Source organism: Callospermophilus lateralis, chromosome 5, assembly GCF_048772815.1.
Source record: "Callospermophilus lateralis isolate mCalLat2 chromosome 5, mCalLat2.hap1, whole genome shotgun sequence".
Classification (NCBI taxonomy): Eukaryota; Metazoa; Chordata; class Mammalia; order Rodentia; family Sciuridae; genus Callospermophilus; species Callospermophilus lateralis.
Genome location: NC_135309.1, coordinates 7101977 through 7122025, shown reverse-complemented (window position 1 = coordinate 7122025; position 20049 = coordinate 7101977). Strand labels below are relative to the sequence as shown.

The following is a 20049-nucleotide window of genomic DNA, read 5'->3' as shown; positions in this document are numbered from 1 at the left end:
TGGAATCCACTATGTTAAGTGAAAGAAGGAAAATAGAGAAGTTAAAAATCATGTTTTCTGTCTTCCTGTGTGGAAGCCAGAGAAGAAAAAGAAAAAGAAAGCCAAGGGAAATGGGAATTTCATGAAAACCACAGGGAGAACAGTAGAGGAAAGGGATCAAGGGGTAAAGGCAGAGAGGAAAGAGGGAAATACTAGGGAGTGATGTCAGCCATATTATATGGCTATATTTTGTGCATATATAATACATTGCTATAAATACAATCATTATGTACAAGTATAATGTACCAATTAAAAATGGAAAAAGAGATTAAAATATGAGCTACTACTACACATTAGTTATCTGAATTACACAGATACTTGTATTTAAAAATCCAATGAGCAAAGAAAGCTGTGATGTTGTACGATTAACAATTCATTATAAACAAATAGTAATAAATATAATCTATTTTATTCTCCTGTTATTTTGTCACGTTCATTGCTTAATTTTGTTTTTATTTTCATTTTAAAAAAGTAAAAGCAGTGCATTTTCATGGAGAAATGGAATGAAACATCAAATGATTTTACTTTGCTGGGGTTGTTTCCTCAAAACCAAACTGGCCCACTTCTCTTGCTCCTGATCATCTCTGTGTTTGTTCTCGCCTGTTTGGGGAACTCAGGGATGACTGCCCTCATCTTCTTGGACCTGCGGCTCCACACCCCCATGTACTTTCTCCTTAGCCAGCTCTCTCTCATGGACCTGATATACATCTCCTCCACTGTCCCCAAGATGGCCATCAACTTCCTCTCTGGCCAGAATAGCATCTCCTTCCTGGGCTGTGGTGTGCAAAGCTTCTTCTTCCTAACCATGGCCAGCTCAGAAGGCTTACTCCTGGCCTCGATGGCCTATGACCGCTTTGTGGCCATCTGCCATCCCCTCCACTACCCCATCCGCATGAGTAAAAGGATATGTATGAAGATGATCCTGGGGTCCTGGACACTGGGCTCCATCAACTCCCTGGCACACACTGTCTATACCCTGCATCTTCCTTACTGCAGGTCTAGGGCCATCAATCATTTCTTCTGTGATGTTCCTGCCATGTTGCCTCTGGCCTGTATAGATACCTGGGTCTATGAGTACATGGTGTTTGTGAGCACAAGCCTGTTTCTCCTTGTTCCTTTCCTTGGCATCAATGCCTCCTATGGACGGGTCCTTTTTGCTGTCTTCCACATGCGCTCAAAAGAGGGAAGAAAAAAGGCCTTCACCACATGCTCAGCACATTTAACTGTGGTGACATTTTACTATGCTCCTTTTGTCTACACTTACCTCTGTCCCAGGAGTCTCCGCTCCCCAGCAGAGGATAAGATCCTTGCAGTCTTCTACACCATCCTCACCCCCATGCTCAACCCCATCATCTACAGCCTGAGGAACAAGGAGGTGCTGGGGGCCATGAGAAGAGTGTGTGGGATGTTCTCCCCCAGGAAGGAGTGAGCATGGTTGTCCCTGCTTCTCTGCATGGCTTCTCTCCATGCAGACTGAAAAACTCTGGAGCACTGCTGAACTATAGATGTATAATGTAATCTGAATCTGTAATTAGATTTCTAGTGATCACTATAAACAAACAATAATAATTAATGAATTTAATGAAAAACATTAAAATCCATATTAATATTAACAATGGGGATATTAATCACATTTTATTTTGTGCCATTATAAGTTATCACATACATTATATGTTCTTATATACTAGTTGAAGTAATAATGTTCATACTGATGTTGATATGTTATCACATCTACATGCTTTGAATGAAATTCCTATTGTCTATATATTTTGTTTTTCTTCTATTTTGTCAATTCTGTGTCTAATTCTGACTTATAGCCCCCAAGCCCTAGCAACTTGGACTATAAACCCTTCAAGTGTCCCACAAACACATGGGGCCAGTGTCTACAAAATTACAGGACTTCTGGGAGACTCAAAGTCCTCTCCTTCAGAGAAGTGGATGGGATCAGATGTATTAACACCTCCCCAGTCATAAGCACATCCCTGAGACAAACTAGTTTTTCAAGTTCAGGCCATTCCCTGACAGGTGGCCTGGACCCTCCCTTATCACAGAAGCTATCACAACTCAGTTACCCTGGCAACCAAACACAAAGACCATCAAAAAGATAACTTACTGAAGTCTTGAAAGGGTGCGCAAACAAGTAAGGTGGCAGAAAACTGAGGCACATTCAGGGACCCAATGTCCTCAGTGAGCACCACCCCATCTCTGGAGAAGGTTCATGCACATCCTATGCTGTCAGTAAAAAGTCAGAAGGTGGACTTGGGCAGGATTCTGGAAATTTCCCTGGTACTCAGTAAAACTGGAAGGCAGAAAGGCATGTTGTCCCACTCCTGTCTGAGAGAACCCTCTCTCTTCCTTGACACTGTCCCTTTTCTCTTCCCTACTCCTTACAATAAAACCATAAGTGCTACTTTGAGATCCCTGTCTAAAATCTTTCAGACTTGATGGCAAAAATTGGGGCTTGAAGGGGGCTTCCTAGGGCCCCAGTTTCCCTGATGATTCCTGCTCTGAAATACTTAAGAGTTAGGCAAACCACGATGGTTACTTGCCTGGTCCTGGCCTGCCTTGGTGGTCTCACTGAATTTCTTCCCCACCCGAATCTTGTCTAGAGGACAGACTGATGGAGGCCAGAGTCCCTCTTCAGGGGCTGATGAATTTGCTGGAAGAGTGACCACCAGACCACCTCAGATTTCATCAATATAACCCACAGGAATATTTCCCCTTTCAGAGGTCTGCCCACTCGTGTCTTTTACCCTACTTTGATTGGGAAAAGGGGAAAGAGGGCACATAGGGACAGGAAAGATGGTGGAAGGACATAAATAACCAAGGTACATGTATGACTGTACATATGGTGCGACGCTACATTGTGTACAATCAGAGAAATGAGAAGTTGTGCTGCACTTGGGTACAATGAATCAAATGCATTCTGCTGTCATATGCCTACATTTAAAAAAAATAATTTAAAAAATCACCACCCCATTTTGGGGCGGGGGGTTCACTTGGGAGTTTATCTCTGCTTACCCTCTTTTTGGCAAAAGTAAAAGTCTCCTTGGCTGCTCATTTGGCACTTGGTCTTGTTTTGGCTTTCAAAATTGCAAGAGGGGAAAATGACCTTTGAGGTCCAAAACTGGTGATGCTTTGTTCTTTCAGGAGCATATTGGAAAGCAGGAAGTTTGGACATCCCCAGCTGTCTGGGGATAAAGAGCATGGAGTCTACTCAGATCACCACTGAGATCTTTCTAAACCAAGGAGAGTTCCCAGGAGTCCAGGGATCTCTGCCCCATTCCCAGGAACCTCGCCCTGAACTGGCTCAGCTCCAGCAGGACTCCTGGGTTTCATTTTGGGGAGGGTCTCACAGGAAGCCGCCTGTACCTCACTCTCAGCCTAGCCACACCCTTAATCCTTTAAACAGGGGACTTACATATTTATACCTGTGTTCCCTGAAGCCCAGGAAGCCCATCCAGAGAGCTCTGATTTGCTTCCACTTAAACTAACAATGGCGCTGGTACCTTGTGGTGTGAAGAGGAGGAAATGAGAAGAGGGCTGGGGACAGGAATAGACCAAGGAGGTCTGGGAAGGCACAGGGCTGGGAAGGGCTGTGGTGGCAGAGGAGCCTGTGCCATATTCTCACACCTCATTTCCCTGGTCTTGTGATGTTGTTTTGGCTCTTCCCAAGAGGTGTCTGCCCTCAGGGCAAAGGTGACCTGCCCCTAGGTCCTCAAACTTTGACCTGAGTCTCAGGAGTGAATGTCACCTGGGGGATGAAAGAAGTGCAGACCCTCATCCCTCCCAGGACCCCCTGAATCAGAGTCTGCCTACCAGCTCTCAGGGGATCTGTGTGCACAGGAAGTGGAGGAGTCCTGGGGAGAGTCTCTACCTGTCAAAGGCTGAAGGACTTTTTCACTTTGAAAGTTTGCTGTGCAGTAGGAACCTCAGGGATTGGAATCAGAGAGGCCTTGGGTAAATCCTGATTCTCTTCTCCTGAACAAATTTTCTGATGCAACCTCCACATCTCAAGCACCAAGTGGGTACAGTGGGAAGGATGCCAGTCACACTGGCCTCTCAAAATGACAGAGGTGAGGTGAACTGTGAGCACTAGGTGGAATCCTGGCAAACACCAGGTGCCTGGCAAACCCCTCTGAACTCAGCATTTGATGCCATCCAGAAAGAGACAGTGGTTCACACCTAGAGGCCTGATAGATCTCAGAGATTCTAGATAAAATGCTGAGAGCACTACTGTGAACTAAAAACACACAACAGAAGCAGGACTCAGAGTGGAGCTGCTTCCAGCATGGTCCTGGTATGAGTTGGTGGAGTCAGGTCTGGACATCAAGGGTATGATGACCCTGATGACAGACCCTGAGCTGTTCTCTCATAGAACTCAAAATGCTGAACTTAAACAGACTTCCAGAAGGCCAGCAATGCAAGGGTGCTGAGACCTGCAGGCTGATACCTCCTCTGCTCCACAGCTCAGAGACCAGTAGTGGCCCACTGCAGTTGCCTCGGGCTGAATACATGACACTCCTCAGGCCCTCACTCTTTACCCCATCTCTGTGTCCCAGAAGCAACCTTCTCAGTGCCCCCTTCACCTCCTTGTTTCTGAGGGTGTAGATCAGGGGGTTCAGGAGGGGGGTGACAATGTTGTAGAAGAGGGTGAGGAACTTGCCTGGTCCTGGGAGGAGCTGTGTCCTGGCTGCATGTGCATGTAGATGATGTTCCCGTAGAACAGGGAGACCACGGTGAGGTGGGAGCCACAGGTGTTGAAGATTCTGTGTCTTCCTGAGGACGACTGGATTCTGAACACAGCCCTGACGATGTGGCCGTAGGACACCAAGATGAAGACCAGGGGAGACAGCACAATACCCATAGCCAGGATGAAGACGATGCCCTCCATGGCAGCAGTCCTGATGCAGGCCAACCGGATCAGGGTGGGCATCTCACACAGGAAGTGGTCCACCTTGTTGTGGCCACATCGAGGTAGCCACAACATCTTTGGTGACATGATCAAGGAATTGGCCATCCCACAACCCCAGGCCACCGACACCAAGCCCAGGCAGAGTTGTGGATGCATAATAGTCATGTAGTGAAGGGGCTTGCAGATGGCCACAAACTGGCATTGGCCATGACGGCCAGCAGTAGACACTCCACTTCACCTAGGCCCAGGAACAGAAAGAGCTGGACCACACAGCCCACATAGCTGATGGTCTTTTCACAGCCACTCAGTTTGTGGAGCAGCTGGGGGATGAAGCTGTTGGTCAAGCTGAGGTCCAGGAAGGACAGGTGGGTGAGGAAGAAGTACATGGGCATGTGAAGCCAGGGGTCTAGCAGAGACACCAGAATGATGGTGCTGTTGCCCACCAGGGTCAGCAGGTAGGCTACCAGAATGACCATAAAGAGGATCCTCTCCAGGAGAGAGTGTCAGAAAATCTCAGGAGAACATAGTAGCCCTGGGTGCTTCTGTTTTCCAGTCCATCTCTACTGCACCTGAGGAGAGGTGTCAACTCCAGTAGTGGCAATGGCTGATGCTGGGGAGTATGGACTACTGGTCAGGTATCAATGAGCACAGTGCAGATTTATTTACTCACTTACCCCCTAAACAGTGGTGTGGACCTTCTGCTATGATTATTATTATTATTATCCTCAACTTACAGAAAAGGAAACTGACACACCTGTGTATTAAGTAAATGTCGCATATAGACTGGCAGAACTGGTCTACACTCAGGGAATATGGCTGATATCTTAATCTTTATCCATCCTGGCACTCTGTCATTCCAGAGAGGCAAGACACACACCTGCCAAGCTTCAACCTTTGCTTCTTCCAGAACCACAAGTTCCTGTCCAAACTTCAGAGGAACAAAAGATCACCTCAAAGAACCACCTGGTAGGATTTAGGAAATACCATATGCAGCTGATCCTTGAACATCATGGGTACATGAGTACATTCATACAAAAATATTTTGTACTAAATGCATTGTTAACATGTTTGAATACTTGAAAGATTTTGATAAACTCGAAGACCAAACATATGAATATTTAAATATTTGAGAGTCACAGTTTTCAGTATTACTGTGTTTTTAAATACAGCAGGTGGATTGCAAGTTCCAAGCCAGTCTCAGCAACTTAGCAAGGCCCTCAACATCTTAGGGAGATCATGTTTCAAAATTAAACAAAAAAAGAAGGGCTTGGGATGTAACTAGTGGTTAAGTACCCCAGGGTTCAATCCCCAGTACCAATAAAAAAAAAATGTAGGAACAACAGAAACAAACAAAGAAAAATTTTTTATCCTTATAAATTTTAGTTTTAATTTACACAGACATATTGAAATCCAAATGGCTCCTAGAAAACAGAATCGTTTACATTTGTAATTTTTCTCCAGGCACACAATACATAAAGGAGTTCTTTCAGCCACAGTTTTCTCTCTTTGTCTTTTTCCCATTCCATGTTAGAAAAATTGCCATGGTTCTTGCCTTCATTGAAAGATCAACTTGAGCTTTTGTCATCAGTGGTCACCTGAGCTGGACATTGGATCTCTGATTCCCTAAAATCTAAGTACTTAGTGTGCCTCTAACAGGGCATATTAGTTTTAAAATCCAATGTCTCATAAGCAGCAGTGTGAATACTGTCACTATGACCTATCCTTTGTAATCTATCTGCCTGGCCAGTTCCATGAGCCACCAGTCACATGTTCAGCTCCTTCCTGGAGATGACTCTCCATCCAATTTAATGTCCACATTCCACAAATCCATGGGCTGTCTTGAGGTCCCTTGTCCTGAAAGTCCTGGAGTGCCGCAGTCTCTGGCTGGGCACAAATCACGAGTCTCCACACAGCTTGTAGATTCAAACAGCAATTCTTTATTCCCGAACTCACACCGGCCATCTACAAACACATTCTGGGGGAATCCACGTTCTCTGCCCAAATCCACACTCTGCCCAAATCCACACTCTGCTTAAATCCACTACTCCTGGGCTTCTGTCTCCCAAAATATATTGTCTGACCCTAAGAACTCAAGAGGAACTCAGCAGCAGGATACGCCCTATTCTAAAGGGGGAACACCCTAATCTCCTATTATGCTAAACCTGGGACACCCTAAACACGGATCCGCCCTGGTCCTTGAGCAAGGTCACCTTACATGCAATGTCGCTGCAAAATGTCCTATTTCCATGAGTCCTTCCACTAAAGAAACATGGGGGTACGCTGGCAAGGAAATTGTCATACCTACTTGGCTGATGGCTCCCAGCATCTCCCCCCTTCTGATTAATTAAACAACAAGTAATGTGGCTTAAGGACCGTGCCTGGTAGGTTGTCCAGTTCAACATATGGTTCTTACCCGTCATTGGAAAACTGACCTTTAGGCGTCAGCCTCCTGTCTTAGGTTGATACCACTGCAACTGGATCATACCCGTCACTGACTACCGGTCCAGCATACAGCCATACTTGTGGATAGGTCTATGCACCAGTGGGGGGGGTGAGGTTCTTTGCCTCACCTCTGTTGGCCCCCAAATTTGGCCTTGGTGCCAGTGGGGGAGTAAGGTTAATGTGGCTTAAGGACCGTGCCTGGTAGGTTGTCCAATTCAACATATGGTTCTTACCCGTCATGCTCAGCACTGGAGTTATTCAGCACATCTAGGTGAGGTTTGACCAAGTGACAATTTCTATTAATTCTGCCTCATGGCTGTTAGGCACTATTAATGTGTACACATTCATCCTGATTTTTCTGTGTGTCTGAAGATTTTATGGGCCACCAGATATCTTTCAGAATCTTCTTTTTTTTTTTTTGTATCAGGGGGGGATTGATTACTTGTTTTTCTTTCAATTGAGAACTCTGGGCATTGCAATCATACTGTAAATGTCAGTTTAACTGTGTCTGGGAAGTACTTGAAAAAGTAAGGACAGTGACTGTAGAGCTGGCTGAAAAGTAAAATTGTTTTATGATTGTTCAGAGTTTTGAAAAAGGAAGAGAATGACTCAGTTTAAGGCCCAAATATCAAACTAGCCTTCAACTAATGGGAACATACATATGTGTGTTCACAAAAATGTCTTAAATTATCAGTATTCAGAGACTGATACAATATCTGCTTGTAAAAGTAATTGCTGTTTTACCCACTAGATTTAAAACCACGAAAAAATTACTGAATAACTTTGATGTAGATTTTATAAGTCAATTGTTGCTACATTCCATGTTATCACAATGCTAAACCACAATTGTGAATGAGAAAGAAAGAAAATATTCATTTCTTTTTCCTCATATCAAACTTTGATATCTTAAGATGTTAAACACTATAGTGCACAGAGTGAGCATTAAAAATAATCTGAATTGATCACATGTGCTGTGAAGTTTGCATCTAACATTTGAAGGGGAAAAATGAATGAGAGGCGATGCAAACTATTGACTGCAGGTTAACAACTGGGATAAAATATGACCATAATGATGCATGTTGAGTAGGGGACCAGAAAAGTGATGTGGAGATGATTTGATCAGTCTCCCTGAGCTGTATCATCATACAACATTCAAGACCATATGGAGTAGATGCTGGGAAACAACATAACAGATTGCAGGTGTCTCCTCTTTCTATACTCATTCTCCAAATGTCAGAGATTTGAGGGGGAAAAGAGCCTTTGGGTACATTTGCATGGTTGTGGACACAACTTTCTAATTCTTCTGATCCCAAGGACATACTAGAGTGAAGGATTTCAGAAAATCATTTCTGATGGCCTTGGTCTTCTTCATATTACTGATAGCAAAGAGATACTGGCATGAAAATTACATCATCTCTGACCTTCATTGGAAAGTCAGTATGGAAACCATTAAAACTAAAACAAAAAACTAATACGGACAGATGAGTCTCCAAAAAAATTTTTAAATCTGGGAATAAAGAATAGGGTTGCAGGCTGGGGTTATAGCTCAGTGGAAGAGCACTTGCCAAGCATGTGTGAGGCACTCACTGGGTTCGACTCTCAGCAGCACATATAAATAAACAAAGTCCATCAACAACCACAAAATATTTTTAAAAAGAAAGAAAGAAAAAAAAAAGAATTGAGTTGTCGTGCAGAATCCTGGTGAAAAGACTAAGTTGATGCTAGTATATGGAGTACACAGGAAAGGTTAAGGGGTTTATTTGTATTTTAATCAGTTTTGTATTGCCATGACCAAAAGAACTATTGTCAACATGACAGAGCAGGGAAAGCTTATTTGGAACTCATGGTTGTATAGACCTGAGTCTATACACAGTCAACTTGATTCTTCTGACTCCAGGGTCAGGAAGGACATCATGGGGGAAGGGCTTGGTGGAAGAAAGCTGCTTCCCTCATGCTAGGGTCAAGAAGCAGAGAGAGAGGAAGCTCCACTCATCAGAGAAAAACACAAACACAAAAGGCAACAGACAGGAATATACTTTCTTTAGTCACACTCTACCATCTTTCATTACCACCTAGTTAATCCAAATCAGTGCATTAATCCATTGATCAGGTCACACTTTTCATAATTAGATCATTTCACCTTTGAAAATTCTTGCTGTTGTTTCACACATGAACTTTTGGTAGGTACCTTGTGGGGAGCCACTCCTGAGCATCTTCACTCAGCTTTGGAGCCAAAGAGATTCTGGTTTGGCACTGCAAGCTATTTTTTGGTTCCTCCCATTGAATGGATTGCCCAGTGCACATGACTTTTGTCTTCACTTGGCTAGGAGACTGATCTTGGAGCTCCAGAGTTGGGTGTGACCCACTTGGAACTGGACAGCTCATCTCCTACCTTAATTGCTAAGAACATTCTGTAGAAAGCCTTTGAAGTTCCCCCATAAAAATAAAGCAAACACAAGCTCTTGTTCTCTCTTTCCAGTGTGGAAGCTGAACCCCTAACGTCAAAGAGGTGTCCTGCCCTCGCCTTCTAAAATTACTTTTTGTGTCATGTGTGTATATGTGTGTGTGTGTGTGTGTGTGTTTAATTTTTTAATTTTTTTTTTTTGCTGCCTTCTTTTCTTAGCTTTATGTAGCAGCCAGCCTGCTTCATACAGAGGAAACCGGAATTCTATCATCTGTACTGGACGTAGGAGAGAACACCCCATATCAAACCTTAAGAATTTTAAAGAAGAATCTGCACAAGTCACTAAGGAACCTGGAAAGCACTTCAAGATGGGTCCAGCAGCTACTGAGCAAAGGTAATCTTAAGGTCATGGCTGGTAGAGATGCTAAGAACAAAATATACAGTCATGACAAGACAGCAGGCTGATTCTGTGACCTACTGGGGCAATTCCTGAAACAGTTGTGTGTGACCTTACTGCTTTTCATCTGTTATCTCAGATCCTACCTTAAATGGGTAATTACAAGAGTTCAATTTGCATGCTTAGTTTTAGTGATGCCATTATTGATATTACAGGGCACAGTGCTGACATTTGCTTTCAAACAAACTAAGTTCAGAGAAATGCACAAGTTCCCCCAAGGAAATGATATGTCAAAGAGTGGACCAGGCTCCTGTTTGGCTCCAACATTCACAGCCTGGAATGAAGACAGGGCCTGCACTCAGCACCACTGCTTAATTCTGTTATCCTTTCCAGGGACAGTAACTAACAAGAAAAGCAGAGATTGGACCTTAGTGCATTCAAACTGTGATGCCAAGATACCTTAAGGTGGGAAGCATATAAGAATGTAAATCTATTTGTACAGATTCAATGCCTGCATCCTGGTTAATCACGGTGTCTTCTTTCTGTGTCCTCACATGGTGGAGTGTGAACAAGCTCACTAGGAGGTCTTTTTCAAAGGTACCGGTTCTATTCACGATTCCCTACATTCATGACCTGATAGGCACCCCCTACAAGTCCTGCCTCTTAGTGCTACCACACAGGGCTAAGATCTTGATATAGAAGTTTTGGAGGGAACAGACATTCCCACCATATCACATTCCCATCAATTTCCATATGTGAATGCTATCCTTCCCAGGGCTCTCTTAGGGCATGAGACCTGTGTACATACACAGTGTGCCCCATTCAGAAAGGGCCTGTGATAGCATCAGTGCTGTGCTGTGCCATGTTGGATTGTTCATCATTTCATCTCTGAGCGTGTATGAAAGCTGAGGGGCTAAGCTGGTGACAGCATTAACACAGAGTTCAGTTCAGCAGCAGGGCTCACACATTTTCTCTATGTATAGGTTTGTACACAGAGATATTAGTTTGTCCTCTGATATTGTGCAAACACACTTCTTGGACAAGATCATGGTTCCTCTGTAACCAAAGGAGCCACAGGGGTGTACTTGGTTCAGATAAAGTAGTTATGGTAGGAGCAGCAGATGTAACAGAGGAACATGGCCCAGGAGAGAAGAGAAACTCTGTTGGCAGTGGCACTAGCCATGGTGAGAAGCTGGTTTTCTCTTCTGTTCCAGAACCCTGCCCTGTGGGATCTACAACACCTTTATGGTCTGATTTGAAAGACAGACAGGAAGTTCTTGGGAACTTAGGTATTATACTTCACTAGGAAACTATAACTAAGTAGAAGTGTACACCTGATCATTGCAAGAACACCTAGCAGAAACACCTAGCAGGAACGTATTAGAGTTCAGCAAGTTTGAATTCTAAGGATCAGAGTACTCTTACTATGAAATGAATACCCATTAATTGAGAAACAAAAATGAAATTTAAAGTTTATGGAAAGATTAAAGGAATGAAAAGTAAAAAATCTGGGGGATCAAAATGCTATTTTATTATAAAGAGCCAGAGGAACCAATTATTAAGAGTAAAGAAAAAAATAAGTGTATTTTGTACTACAAGATGTATAATACGTAACTAGGCTGAGCATGCATGCATTCTATTTTTGCATAATTTCCACAACTTTGAAAAAAATTTAGAATCTTTTTTAAAATATTTTTTAGTTGTCAATGGACCTTTATTTAATTTATTTTATGTGGTGCTGAGGATCAAACCCAGTGTCTCATATATCTAGGCAAGTGCTCTACCACTGAGCCACAAGCCCAGCCCAGTGAGAATCTTTTGAATGCTGTTGATGAAGTTTTAATTTAGTCAAAGAGCATACCTTAGTGGTAGAGAGATTGCCTCATAGGTGCATGTCTCAAGTTTGGATACTTGATACTGACAAAAACCAATTTTTGTGTTGTGTGTGTGTGCCGCAGTCTGGCTGGGCACAAAATCACGAGCCACTCACAGCCTTATAGATTCAAACAGCAATTCTTTATTCCCGAAACTCTCACCGGCACTCTACACACACGTTCTGGGGAAAATCCACACCTCCACCAGGCTCTGCATCCCAAAATACTCTCTGAATCCCGTGAGAACTCAACAGGAACTCAGGGAGTGGAGCGGGCGCCTGAGGCAGCAGGATACGCCCTATTCCCAGCAGGATCCACCTTAAACCTGGAACCGCCCTAAATCCAAGGAGCAGGCACCTGAGGCAGCAGGATACTCCCTATTCCCAGAAGGATACACCCTAAACCTGGAACTGCCCTAAACCCGGATCCGCCTTGGTCCTTGAGCAGGGTCACCTTTCTCAAACGTTCATGCAATGTCACTGCAAATGACCTGGGTCCAAGGCAAGCCCATTTCCACAATGGAGAGTCCTCCCTATAAGCAACATTGGGTAGGCTGACAAAGAAATTGCCATGCTTCATTCCTACTTGGCTATGGCTCTCAGCATGTGTGTGTGTGTGTGTGTGTGTGTTTGTGTGTGTGTGTGTGTGTTTCTTATTTCTGAAGCCTAAACCCTGAATGATATGAATTTCACTTTTAGCAAGAGTTAAATATTTTATTAGAACATAAATTACTTCTTAAGATTTGTGAAATTTAGCATAATAAAATTTTTTGCACTTATTCATCAGAAATTCATACCAAACATTTTACAACTGTAAATATTCAGCAAAAATTTAGTTAAATGAGCTGAAAATTATTAAGATCATCTTCAAATATCTGCTAAGAATGACTGAAATTCTTGGTGCATAAATGCTGACTTTCCCTAACTCATTTCAATAAATGTATGAGATGTGGCAAGTAGAAAGTAAAGAAAGCCTCATTTGACAGGCTTTAGGGGATGCATGAGTAGTAGTGGTCATGTGGGATATAAGTGGATTGTGTGTCAAGCTGGGGGGGATGGTGGGAGGGCCTCTGTATTTTTACCACCACTCATCAGACTAAACCCTGGCCTGTATATCTTCTGGTTCACCTCCCCTCCACCCTTGGCCTCTGTTGGTACCTCTCAGTCCTCACTGATATTCACACTCTTAGGATTCAGCCCCCACAAAGAAGCATTAATTTGACACGTGATATATAAAAACTTAAAAATTCCTAATGAGTTCTTTGCTGAATCCTGTAATAATTTCCCTAAATTAAAAAAAATGATAATGATTAAATTTATACAATGAGGGGAAGAAAATACAAAGCTTACAGCTTTTGATTAGCTTCATTATTTAGCAGAATTGCTTTTTCTGTTTTGGATGTGCATAAATAATAAATTGAAAAATAATAAAACTGTTATGTTGAATGCCAATCCAGATAGTCATTCTCCAATTGTATTTCAAGAAGACCAAGAAAAAAAATCTCCACATTGATAGTAAATTAGCAGAAAATAAACACATTCATAATTAGTGGAAAATACATCATTAAAAAGTCTTATTTCAAATTACACATATTTATAACACAATTTGTACAGATGAACAGTTCATTTATATTCTAGATTCTTTTTAGTCTCTACCCTCTAGGTATAAAATAATATTTTCAGTTACTACACATTGCTGAGTGGACTTTCAGACAAGTCCTGGGGAATAAGGCAGAAGGCTTATCTACATAACACAGAACAGATCCTCTGAGTCCATCTGCTCAGGGCCCCATACCCTTCTTAGGCTGTAGAAGATGGAGTTGAGCACTGGGGTGACGGTGGTGTTGAAGACAGCCAGAACCTTGTCCTCTGCTGGAGACCAGAGGGATCTTGGCTGTGGGTAAGTGTAAGAAAAGGATATATAGTAGAAAGTCACCATAGTGAGGTGGGTGCTACAGGGGGAGTAAGCCTTCTATTTCCCTATCTTGAGTGCATAAAGCAGAGAGCAAGGAGAACTTGACCACAGAAGGAAGTAACTCCAATTAATACAATCACGAGGAAAGGGTAGTGCTCACAAACACTGTGTACTCATGGACCCAAATTTCCATTCAAGCCAGAGCCAAAATGGTGGAGATATCACAGAAGCAATGATTGATGGTCTTGGATCAACAGTAAAAGATATGGAGTGCATATGTGATATAAGCACAGAAGATGATAAAGTCCTTTATAAAGACCCAGTATTGCTAGGCATAGTGGCAAACACCTGTAATCCCAGCAGTTAAGGAGGCTGAGAAAAGAGGATCACAAGTTCAAAGCCAGCCTAACCATAAGCAAGGTACTAAGCTACTCAGTGAGACCCTATAATGGAGCTAGGGATGTGGTTCAGTGGCTGAGTCCACCTAATTTCAATACCGGGTACCTAGCACCAGTACAGGTAATCAGGTATTTTGTTGTTGTTATGCAGATGGGCTAGAGGAGAGGAAAACAAATTCCACTTATATATCACAAGCTACAGATATCAGAAATAGTGTGTCTCCACCTATTAAAGTAAGAAAGGAGAAACACTGAATTCCACATTCAATGAAATAGGAAAGCAGAAGCCATCTTAGGGACACTTGTGGAGATGTAACTTAGATAAATGAGAAACAGCCAACTAAGCAGGAAATAGAGAGGTTTGCAGAAATGGATATCGAGAAGGATGAGAAGGATCATGGATAGGTTGTCAATTAGAGCAATCAAGATGATGAGAACAATGAAAATATACAGGAAAGACCAATTTTTTGTTACAGAATATTGAACCGAGGGGTACACAACCAGTGAGGAGCATCACCAGACCTTTTAATTTTTATTTTTGTCAAGGTCTCACTCAGTTACTTAGAGCCTCACTAAGTAAGAGGTTGTCTGAATTTGCCATCCTCCTGCCTCATCCTCTTGGGCCAGTGGAATTATAGGCATGTGACAGTGTTTCTGCAAGACCTACTCTTGATAATGGAAACAACCCCAACAAGATGAAATCAGTTGACACTTGCTCATAATTTGCCACAGAGCTTTAATATTTCTCATCCTGCAATGACACACAAGAATCAGTATGTTGAGTAGTGACTATTAAATCAACTTGGAAAATTCCTTTGCGAATCAGGCTGTGTATTATTCATTAAATTTGTACATCATAAATGAAGAACCAGTTTTATGTATTTACCAAAAAGAAACCTCATATTCTTCCTTAGAAATTAATATTTTCTGAGAAATATTATGATAAAAATGTTTTGTAAGAAACTTGAAGATGTACAGAAAATAACATTTGTTAAAATATCAGTAGGATACAAATGTCTTATATCAATAAACACACTCACAAGTTATTATATTTGTGTTTTTCCCAGAAATATAGGCATAGAAAATTCACATAATGCATCCAGTAGAGGTCCAGATTACAAAATAATGTAAAATCCTCAGAGCATGATTTATTTCTTCCATATTTATATTTGTAAGACTTACTTCCAAACTTTCAGTATTCTAATATTCGCTGTAAGGAAATATGATTTTACCTTCTTGAGTGGTCCTTGCACAACACTTCCAGGTCCAGCATTTGTTCAGTCAGGGATCAACAACTTTTTTCCTCTGTTCTGAAATCTATACTGAAATCTTATTGCCAAATACCTCACATACAAAGTCAGAGTAATTCATCATACTCTGGATTTTCAGTGTATACCTCCACCAAGTCTCCTTTGGGTCTTCATTTAATCTCAAGAGTGCTATAGAATGTCAGTCCCTAACTTTATGCCAATATTCTCTGCAGCTTCCCAGCTGTACCCAAACTCTTACCAAAAAGCATTTGTATTATGTCTCTGTGCTTCTGTGACACTTATGTACCAAATACACAGCTTTATGGGTCCTTCAACAAAAAGAAATTGGATAGAAGACCTGCCAGTTGCCTAAGTGGATGGAGGAGCTGTGTCCCAAGAATATTCAGATCAGAGGAGTATAGGGGATTCTGGTCTTGATGAAGTTGATCATTGAACAATTTTGAGAAGTATTCCCAAAAGGTATGTGATTTCTAGGTTTATATATTATTTTAGACCCAAAGTTCAACAGACTTGAGGAAAGTTCACATCATGAAACATTAAGATTCATACAAGTGTTCTTGTGTGCATACATCTGTTCACACACACACACACACACACACACACACACACACAGGATGCTCTTGGCAACACACAGTGTGTACACTAGAATACATGCAAGTGTATTCCCTAGATTGGAAGTGATTGGGATAATGATCCTTTTACAGAAAATTCCATAACTTTGGAGAAGAATCTGAGGTCATTAAATCCACAAAACATGTCTCTTTAATTTTACAAGATGATGGAACAGTAAAGGACTACTGGAAAATAAATCACATTGATTGTTAAAAATATAAAGAGAAGTTTTAAAGGACAAACTGGGTAATATGAGAAAGAAGAAACAGCATGAGATAATTGACAATATAAAAAAGTACAAAAGAGAAATAATAATGGATGCTTATGTGCATTCATAGAAACATATAATAAAATAATAGATTTCATATGGCAAAAGGAAAGAAAATTCTCAGAAATCAAATATTTTTGCTATTGTATGAAAACAGCATGAAACCATCACAAAACAAATGAGAAGCATTTTATTGAAAGTATTTTCTCCTTGGGAACAAGATTCTAAAACATCTGAGAAAATACTAGTATTGATAACTGCAAGGATGTAGTCAACTCTCCCCTGAGCCATCATGAGGGACACAGCCCTTGAGAGATTTGGAAGAGGGCATTCACCCTGCAGAGGGTGATGAGGCCAGGAGTCAGTTCGCCAGCACAGGGTGCTGAGTGCTGAGCCATGGAAGGGTGAGCAGCGTGGGGGAGGTAGAAGAGAGGCATATAAATGAAAGAGTACAGAGGAAATCTTTCTAGTAATATATTTGGCAGTGTATTAGGCAGTGATTTCTTAAATATGACACCAAAAGAACAAATAACATGCAAAAAATCAGTTTGACTTTATCAAAATTAAAACTTTTTTGTATCATCAGATACTACAAAGAAAGTGCAAAGGCAGCACAGGAGGGAAAGATTCTCACAATCACACATCTGATTAGAAATAATATCCATAGCATTAAGAGACCTGCAGCTCAATGAAGAAGGGCAACTCAAAATGACCAAACAACTTGAAGACTGCATTTCTCAAAAGAGGATATCCAAATGAATTATAAAAACATTATTCATGCCCAGTATCTGTACTTATCAGGAAAATGAAGATCAAAACTGCAATGAGAATCCATTTCACATCAACTAGGAAAAGTTTCATCCAAAAATAAAAGACAAATGTGTTTGGACAAGTATGTGTAGAACTTGAAGCTTTGCTAGGTTTTGTGGCAATTTTGAAATGGTGATGCCACTGTGGAAAGCAATACAGTGATTCTTCAAAAAAAAATTATCCCTGAATTAATAAATGGGCCAGCATTTCCACCTCTAGGGTACACACACACACACACACACACACACGCACAAAAAAAAAAAAAAAAGGAAGTGCTAAAACAGATATCTGTGTGCCATGTCCATCTTCAGGTTAATGAGAAAGAAATGTGAAACACTTACACAATGATAAAATAAATGGGGTTACAAAAAAGTAAATATAGTCATAGACTACAATAATGATGGACACTGAAGAGATTATACTTTGGGAAAGAAGCCAGTCATGAAAAAGCAGGGGAGTCAAATAAACAGAAATAAGAATTGGAATGGTGGTTGTCTGGGAATAACAGAAGGGGAGAGAGAGCATTTAATTAACGAGTTTTAGTTTATATTGATTAAAAACCTCTGAAAATGCATGGCAGTGATGGTTGTACATTAATGTGAATGCTTTCACTGTATCTTATATATATTTATCCTAATATAAAAGCCAAAACTTTAAAATGAGCTTCAGTCATCCTAATTTGGATGGCCAAATGAATTTTAAGATCATTTAGGTAGAATTCTGAGACTTTATGGAGTAACTGATATTAAGGTATGAATTTTGATAATTTGTAAAAGAAAAAAAAATGAGAACAAATTATTCTTTAAATGTCATTTCAAGTCAACATGAAACAAGCAGATTAGACTGATAATATCATGTATCATGGTGTTTAAATAACTTAGTTATTAGCAAGTAAAAACATACTATTCAAAGTCAACTACCTCTACAATAATTTCTGCCATTTCTGATTTACACAGGATTGACAATGACTCATCTACCATGAGATGGCCAAAATTATCCTGATTCAAAATTTTGGAAAAAGAGAAGGGAAGAGATAAAAATGAATGACACATGAATCTTATATACTTTACTGTGTGTCGTAAAAGCCAACACAGCATCTATTTCATCACCCATGTTCCAATCTGCTAACATTATAATACCTATAACATAATAAAATAGAGCCTTCACATCACATGGAAGCAGCCTTAACCAATATGCATTTGTTTCCATAAGGTGAGTACATTTTTTTCTCATGTAAAAATAAATCAAATTGAGATAATAGGTCCACTTTAATTTTTATCCATTGAAACAGCTGTAAGTACCTTGCCTGAAGCTCATGAACTTCTCTAGATCCTAGCTATTCCACTGTATACACACATACATGAAACCATATAAAATTTTACATATATATATACGTAACACATATACATACACATGAGTATGTTTTGTATTCTGAAATTAAATATAAACATACAAGCTTTAAATAAATGCATGGTCTAAGTAACTAACACCTAAAATATATTTAGGTAATGAATCTAAAATAAGGATAGATTTATATTTAATTTACCAAAATAAAAAATGAAAAAATATATACAAATAGAAAACTGTAGCTACCAAATTATTGAGAAGGCATATGTAAAACTTCTTTAAGCACAAATTGAAATATCCTAGTGTTTAAAACTTTCTCATTTCTGCATCTTCTCAGTTTTATAAATTGTCAAGGAAAGGCAAATCTAAACTGCAGTCATGCCACCCAATTTAGAAAGGCTATTTATTACAAAAGGGAAAAAAAATAATTCACAAAAACTGACAAGGCTGTTGAGGAAGAGGAATTCTTAAACACTGTTGGATGGAATGTAAAATAATATAGTCATTATGGAAAAAAATGGAGAGTTCCTTAGAAACTAAAAATAGTTTTTCAAATTCTAGGTCAGTATAATTATGTCCAAAATTGTGTATTCTAGAGGCCCATTTTGACACTTTGATAAAACTATTTTAAATAATGTCTCATTGGTTCATAAATGGTTAAAAACAACATTTTTTTCTACTGGAACAGGAGATACTTTAATTTTAATCAAACTGTTCTATTTTCATACTCTAGGATCAGGATTGAGAAAATAATCTCCAAACTCTGATCATCTGAGATCTCTCTAGTCTCTCCCTCTAGGAGTGGCAGGTTATTGAAAAGTCAGTTTATATTTTTTTCAGCCCATACAGTAGTGATATTTTTAGATATTAAATTGTGCTTTTTTTCCTCTTATCTCTGCAGAGTTCTTCTAGATGTGTGGCTTTCAAATATGTCTGCATATTAAATCAACTGGGGGGCTTAAATAAAAAGGTACCTATGTGACACTTCTAACTTAAACCAAATTCAGTTTGCATACAATGAATGAGACCTTGAATTTATAGTTTTTAAAAACTCCCTGGGTTCTTATATTACAGGGCCAGAATTGGGGATAACATTGATACAGTTGACCTTTAACTTCTTTTTCACTCCTGAGACTCAGTGAATTTCTTATTTTAATTAATACGACCTGCCTGTGTTTCATTCCCTATAAGATGCAATACACACAAAATAACCACAGCTCTAAGATTTATATGGTGCCTGAACAATTGGATTAAAAGAATTTGCATTGTTTGCTACAGAACCTTTTATCCAGGCAACATATAAATTCAATTTTACACAATGGGTCTTGTAGCCATTTGAGAAAATAAAATTGAACTAG

At 40.4% G+C, this 20049-nt stretch overlaps 1 protein-coding gene and 1 pseudogene across 1 annotated transcript; one reads left to right on the top strand and one right to left on the bottom strand.

Moving 5' to 3' along the window:
- Positions 1 to 529: 529 nt before the first annotated feature.
- Positions 530 to 1468, top strand: LOC143398911 (olfactory receptor 2L13-like). The gene has a single exon (XM_076855622.2). The coding sequence runs from the start codon at positions 530 to 532 to the stop codon at positions 1466 to 1468; it is 939 nt and encodes a 312-aa protein (XP_076711737.2).
- A 2887-nt stretch (positions 1469 to 4355) lies between these two features.
- LOC143400198 (olfactory receptor 2W3-like) lies at positions 4356 to 7636 on the bottom strand (annotated as a pseudogene).
- Between the last annotated feature and the right edge of the window lie 12413 nt (positions 7637 to 20049).

Bases quoted from the DNA above. Each gene is read 5' to 3' on its own strand.
- LOC143398911 (XM_076855622.2), top strand. From the start codon at position 530: ATGGAGAAATGGAATGAAACATCAAATGATTTTACTTTGCTGGGGTTG.